The 7,458-nt window shown below is 28.5% G+C and overlaps 1 protein-coding gene across 1 annotated transcript; it reads left to right on the top strand.

Moving 5' to 3' along the window:
* The first annotated feature begins 992 nt into the window (after positions 1 to 992).
* LOC140977530 (uncharacterized) lies at positions 993 to 2,072 on the top strand. Its single transcript, XM_073442275.1, has one exon. The coding sequence runs from the start codon at positions 995 to 997 to the stop codon at positions 1,703 to 1,705; it is 711 nt and encodes a 236-aa protein (XP_073298376.1). The 5' UTR covers positions 993 to 994; the 3' UTR covers positions 1,706 to 2,072.
* Positions 2,073 to 7,458: the final 5,386 nt, after the last annotated feature.

Here is a 7,458-nt window from a genome sequence, read left to right as displayed (position 1 = left end):
TTTGAAGTCTTCGAACATCCATAAACATATCTTGTGTACTTAACTGTTTAACTATCATTTTCAAACTGATTTGATCAGTTATTCAGCTCACACAAGCTAATAGCTCTAAGCTAATCAGCTTTTCTTAACGAATGATTACTTCGAGTATTTTTCACTTGGTGTAAAACCAAACTCGATCTAATTCATCGGTGTTTACATTCTTAGAACACGAGCTATTGCAGTTTCATGAAGAATATTGTGTTTGAAGTACCTTCGAAGGTGTTAGAACCGATCCATCAATTGATATTGACCAAATATTCACATACTATATAAATTTGATCAGCTCGCTAGAGTCCATCTTTATTCATTATTCGTCAATATGTAATTAGTTTTGGGAAAAAAAAACATTAAAAATATAATGTACGTGTGAAGCAGGGATCACTACGCATGAACCAGGCAAGGAATTCAAAAGACATGAAGGGTCTAAAGTCAATAATCTCTTTTCACCTAAATGATCTACACAATTTTTTCATTTAAAAAAATAAAATTTCAAGTGCCACCCCTATGACAAGTTTAATACAAACATTATATGTTAAGCAAAATGTCATTAGATTAATCACTTGACATTGGATCACTTCTAGTTAAGGATTTTTGTATTTTTAGGCTCTTAATTAAAATCGAGTTAATCGTCAATAAATACATTTCATTTTTGTCCATAAAAATCAAATATTTAGTTTTGAGTCCTCGAAACATAACTTTTTCTTACGATCAGTTTTCTTTTAACTTGAGCTTTAAGAACTAATACCTAAATCAGACATGAAACAAATTTGAGTTTGTAAATGTCCCAAAAAAGTAATGGGAGTCACATGCACAAATATCACCAAATAATTACCCTACTAAATTATGCTGCACCCTACCACACCCAATCATACTCTTCCCGTGGCGCGTTTGCGTTTTATTTTCCTAATTTCCGTTTACAATTTTTACTATGTATTTAGCTGCTATATAATCTGGTATGCTAGCCTGCACAATTTCGGCCATTTCGACCCTCTCTCAGTCTCTCTCACGCATTCGACGTGTTCCGCCATTTTTCCAACCTGAAGAAATGCAGGCGGGAGAGGTATCCTCGTTTTCTCCCAGTTTCAACAGCTATTCTAACACCAATCTTGTCGAAATAGCAGCTCGGGTCGTTGAAGAATTTCGGGTTGGGAATGATTATGATGAATTATACGATGAATTTTACTCTGAAAGGAAAGAGGATTTCGAGTCCATCCAAAGGGAAGCTGAGTACGATGATAAGGATGAGGAATTCGAGTTTGCTACTAAAGGTTCCAAATCGTCGCCGATTTCTGCTGACGAGATCTTCTGCGACGGTAAGATCAGACCCGTTTACCCGGTTTTCGAAACTCATTTGTTGATCGGGAGAGATAAGATTCAGAACGAGATTCTCCAAGAAAAGGGAACGAAACCGATTCGGCTTTCGTTGAGGAAGCTTTTCATTGAGGAAAGAGGAACGGCAACGACTTCGTCGAGCTCGTCTTCAGACGCGGATGAACTCGACGGAGTCCCGGCGCAGACGTACTGCGTGTGGAGGCCGAAGGCGGCGGCGCCGCTTAAGAGCAGCTCAACGGGGTCTAGTTCGAAGAGGTGGAAGTTGAAGGACTTTTTGCATCGGAGCCACAGTGAGGGAAGCAAAGACGGTGCCGTTTTGTTGACTACTAAGTAACAGCGGCAGAAAAAAAGAAAGTGAATATAAAACTAAAGAAACGGAGGCGGGTGCTGTGAAGGTGAAATATGCGGCGGCACATCCTCCGGCCACGTCGCTGTATACCCGAGACGGCGGGGTGAAGCGGCGGACGTACTTGCCGTACAGACAAGATTTGGTTGGGTTTCTCTAATGCAAACGGCCTTGGAGTAAGCACGTTTTCAGAATATTAATATTATTTTTATTATGAATATTAATATTATTTTTATTATAATATCATATTTTATTTTATTTTTCACTTTTTCGTTTTTCGTGAGTAGAATCGGGTGTGCTTTGTACATATCGAATATTGCAACCTTTTAAAATTAATTGATTGCCCTTTCGCCTGTTTTTTTAATGATTTCATATCATTAATAGTTTTTTTTTCATACAATCCTCTTTAAAATGTCGAAAATATGCTCTCTTTTTTTCATATGAAAATTAAATAAATATCTTATATCTTAACTAATATTAAAGTGGCATGTACATCTTCTACATCATCTAGAAATTTGACGAGTTTAAGTATTTTGATGATATTTCATAGACCACTTATCAAAATGATCAGGAGGTATAACAGTTAAAAAAAAAAACTCAATTTGCTACAAGTCATATATCAGACTGGCTAGACTGATTAGAATTCTATCTATACTAACCAGACATTGTTTGTTGTCGTATTTGTGTCATCCAGCTCGATCTTGCAGCGTTCAGTTAGCATAGATAACATATGAACTAATCTAACATGAAATATTACTTATAGTAAATTGAGTTTTCTTTCAAACCATTTTGTCTACTAGTCATCTTGATCACTGATTTACGAAATATAATCAAAATACTTCAACTCGTCAGATTTTCAGTTGGTGCAGGTAGTGTTCGTGCAATTTTTATAAAAAAATTAAGGTCTAACATGTCTATTTAATTTTCATATAAGAAAAGTATGAATTTTCGATATTTTAGAGGAGTTTGATGCAAAAATAACTCTTTAATTAATTTATTGGCACACGAAAGATAATTCATGTTATATTATATAAGAACCCAATGTCTAGTCACATGATTTAAAATTTATATATATAACATGGTTCACATATTAAGTGTGAAATGAGAAGATAGTTAGGAAGTGTTTGTAAATTTTAAAGAATTGATAAAATTTATAAATTTTGAAGAAGGAATAACAAATAATCAGTAGTTGGTAGTGTTTGAAAACAAAATTGAAAAAATGAAAAATCAGAAATGAGTTATCTTTGATAAATAATTAATTTTAATATTAAATTGTTAGTATAATTATTTTTGTCGAAACACAATCAACAACCCATTAGTTTTTGGATTTCTTTTAAATTAAGCAGAAGTTGCATAACTTTAAGAAACACATAAAACTTATTATTTAAATCCAAAATATAAGAATCACTCATAATTCATTTTATGTCATCTATTAATATATAATGATGGTACTTATATTTTTTAAGAATAAATTATTCGTATATCACTAATAATTCAGATCTAATATACTAAAAATCGATTTAGAAAGGTAGAAAAATTTATTTCCTTACAAATTATCGACAAAATTTGAAAAAATAAAAAAATCAATTTTGTTAGATATATTATAATTATTCTTGGGCAAATTTGAAAAAAATACATCTGTCCATCTTTGATTTAAGATTCAGTATCTAAATGATTTTTTTTACAATTCAATACCTAACAACATTATAAACTTAGTTTTAATTACCTACAAAGATAAATTGACATTTTTGTCTTTTTATTATTTAAATAAAGATATAATTTTATCCACCAAATTAATTGTGTGTTTTCCTCTACCAAAGTATTAGTACCTATTATGGGATTTCAGGTACTTGATTTTGTTATTTGAATACTCCAAATGTGTAAAAAAATATTATATTTTCGAAAAAACACCATAAATTCAATCATTGTTGGTTTTTCATTAAAAATGAATTATGATGACTTATTCATGTATTTTATTTTAAAAAAAATATATTTCCTCACTCATCATGAAATAAGATTAAGTATATATTTCGACATATAAAGTATCTATTTTGAAGTTTCAGATACTTGATTTGACTCTTTAAACCAAATGTGTAAGAAAATATTGGATCTTCGAACAATCACCATAAATTCAGTCATTGTTTGTCTTTTCGTGAAAGGTGTATTTGGATGACATATTTATATCATTTAATATTTTTTTTGTAAAAAAAATCAAATTCCAAACTAAAAACATGTAAATTTTAAAGTACTTAATTTTACTTGAGAAATACCTATTTTGAGTTTGCAAATACTTGATTTCGTAAATGAGATACTCACAATATTTATTAAAATACCGGATATTCAAATAGACAACGTAAACTCACCAAGTATTGCTATTTCAATGGAAAATGCATTTGGATGACATGACATATTCATCTCATTTAATGTTTTTTGTAAAAAAAAAAAAATTTCAAATAAGCATGCAAATATTAAAGTACTTAGTTTTACTTGAAAAGTACCTAATTTGAGTTAACAAATACTTGATTTTGTAAATGAGATACTCACAATATGTATTAAAATATTTGATATTCGAATAGGCAACGTAAGTTCTCCAAGAGTCCAAGTGTTAGTATTTCCATGGAATATGCATTTGGATGAGAAGTACCTAATTTGAGTTTGTAAATACTTGATTTGATATAAGAGATACTCGTAATATGTAATAAAATACTGGATATTCAAATATGCAACGTAAGATCACAAAGTGTTGGCTTTTCATGGAAGATGCATTTGGATGACATATTCATCTCATTTAATATATTTTTTGTAAAAAACAAATTCGCAAATAAGTATGAAAATTTTAAAGTACTTAATTTTACTTGAGAAGTACCTAATTTGAATTGGAAAATATTTGATTTTGTAAATGAGATCATCACAATATGTATTAAATATTGGATATTCGAATAGGCAACGTAAATTCTCCAAGTGTTGGTATTTCCATGAAATATGCATTTGGTTGAGAAGTACTTACTTTGGGTTTGCAAATACTCGATTTGGTACATGTGATACTCATAATATGTAATAGAATACTGGATATTAGAATATACAACGTAAGTTCACCAAGTGTTGGATTTCCATGGAAGATTCGTTTGGATGACATATTTATCTTATTTAATATATTTTTTGTAAAAAAAAAAATTCTCAAATAAGCATGAAAATTTTAAATACTTAGTTTTACTTGAGAAGTACCTAATTTTATATTGCATATACTTGATTTGGTACATGAGATACTCATAATATGTAATAGAATACTGGATATTCGAATATGCAATGTAAGTTCACCAAGTGCTGGTTTTTCTATGAAAGATGCATTTGGATGACATATTCATCTCATTTAATATTTTTTTGTAAAAAAAAAAAAACAAATTCTCAAATAAGCATGAATATTTAAAAGTACTTAATTTTACATGAGAAATACCTAATTTCATATTGCAAATATTTGATTTGGTACACGAGATACTCATAATATGTAATAGACTACTGGATATTAATTCTAATATGTAACGTAAGTTCACCAAGTATTGGTCTTTCCATGAAAGATGCATTTGGATTACATATTCATCTTATTTAATTTTTTTTGGTAAAAAAATTCTCAAATAAGCATGAAAATTTTAAAGTACTTAGTTTTACTTGAGAAGTACCTAATCTGAGTTTGCAAATACTTGATTTCGTAAATGAGATACTCACAATATGTATTAAAATGCTGGATATTCGAATAGGCAATCTTTACATGGAAAATTCATTACGATACTTATTCATGTCATTTAAATAAATAAACATAGTTCATTATTCATCATAGAATAATTGGGAGATGCATTATGAACATAGTTCGTAAAAGAGCTTGAAGTTTGCACTTTAAGCATATCTATCGATTCTTGGATCAATGATTTATAAAATACTCATCAATATTAATTGACAATACTTTTTGATATTCATTGAATGACTTATTTGATAATTATACTTATTAGTAATTATTCATTATGCTTATTAGTATTTTTTTTTCTTTATACTTATGAGTATTAATTTATAATATAATTAATATTCATTCACAATACTTGTTAGTATTCATTAAATGACAATGCAATACTTCATTTGATATCATCCTCATTAGTATTCTTTCATAATATTTATTGATAATCATTCATTATATGCATCAATATTCTTTCATTATACTTATTATCAAATTTGAGTTTTTAAAGGGTAAAATCAATTATCAGTGGAATCTAATTATGTAATACTCGTAACAATTTAGGTATCACATTTTTATTTCACGGATCTCATCATCAAAGGCAACTCAATATTGACTTCAAATTATATATTTTGACATCATCAAATAATCGAATTTAAGCATTTAAATGGTAAAATCAAGTATTTGTGGACTCGTAGTAAGTATTATTTGTATTAATTTAGGTATCACATTAGATACTTCTCAAGTAAAAATAAGTATTTTAAAATTTCAATACTTAGTTGAGAATTTTTTTTTTACAAAAAAAAATTAAATGAGATGAATCCAAATGTATCTTCCAATGAAAGATAAACACTTGGTGAGCTTACGTTTCGTATTCGAATATCCAGTATTCTATTACAAATTATGAGTATCTCGTGTACCAAATCAAATATTTGCAATCTCAAATTAGGTACTTCTCAAATAAAAATAAATACTTTAAAATTTCTATGCTTAGTTGGGAATTTGTTTTTTCTTTTACAGAAAAAATATTAAATGAGATGAATATGTCATCCAAATGTATCTTCTATAAAAATACCAACACTTGGTGAACTTACGTTGCTTATTTGAATATCTAGTATTTTAATACATATTATGAGTATCTCATTTACGAAATCTTGCAAACTCAAATCAAAGTACTTCTCATTTAGGGAGTAAAATTAAGTATTGATAGACTCGAATTAGATATTTTTTGTACTAATTTAGGTATCACATTTTAACTTCACAAATGATACATCAAAATTCACTCAATATTACTTGAAACTATATTTTTTTATATCCCAAAATAATCAAAATTGAGTCTTAAAAGGGTGAAATCAAGTATATGTGAAATCAAATTAGGTACTATTTGTACCAATTTAGGTAGAATGTTTTTTATTCACAAATCTCATCATCAAAGAACATTCAATATTATCTTCGAACTATATATTTTGACATACTCAATCGAATTTGAGTATTTAAAAGGTAAAATCAAGTTTTTGTGGACTCGAATTATGTATTATTTGTAATAATTTAGGTATCACATTTTTACTTCACGAATATCATCATCGGTGTCACTTAATATTAACTTCAAATTATGTTTTGGCATACTCAAATAATTGGATATGAGTATTTACGGGATAAAATCATGTATTTATAGACTCTAATTATATACTATTTGTACCAATTTGAGTATTACATTTTAACTTTACAAATGACACCATCAAAAGTCACTTAATATTACTTGAAACTTAAGTATTTTCTTACACATTTGAAGTGTTCAAATAGCGAAATCAAATATTTGAAACCCCAAAATAAGTATTTTATCGATCAAAATAAGTACTTTTTCTAATTCAACAATGAGTGAGAAAATGTGTTTTTTCAAAAATTATGTGACATGAATAAGTCATCTTAATGCATTTTCAACGAAAAGACCAACAATTATTGTATTTATTGCGATATCTCGAAGATCCAGTATTTTTTTTTACACATTTGGAGTATT

The sequence above is a fragment of the Primulina huaijiensis genome, chromosome 5 (genome assembly GCF_012295235.1).
Source record: "Primulina huaijiensis isolate GDHJ02 chromosome 5, ASM1229523v2, whole genome shotgun sequence".
Taxonomy (NCBI): domain Eukaryota; kingdom Viridiplantae; phylum Streptophyta; class Magnoliopsida; order Lamiales; family Gesneriaceae; genus Primulina; species Primulina huaijiensis.
The sequence above is the reverse complement of the archived record's forward strand: the minus strand, read 5'-3'. Positions and strand labels throughout refer to the sequence as shown.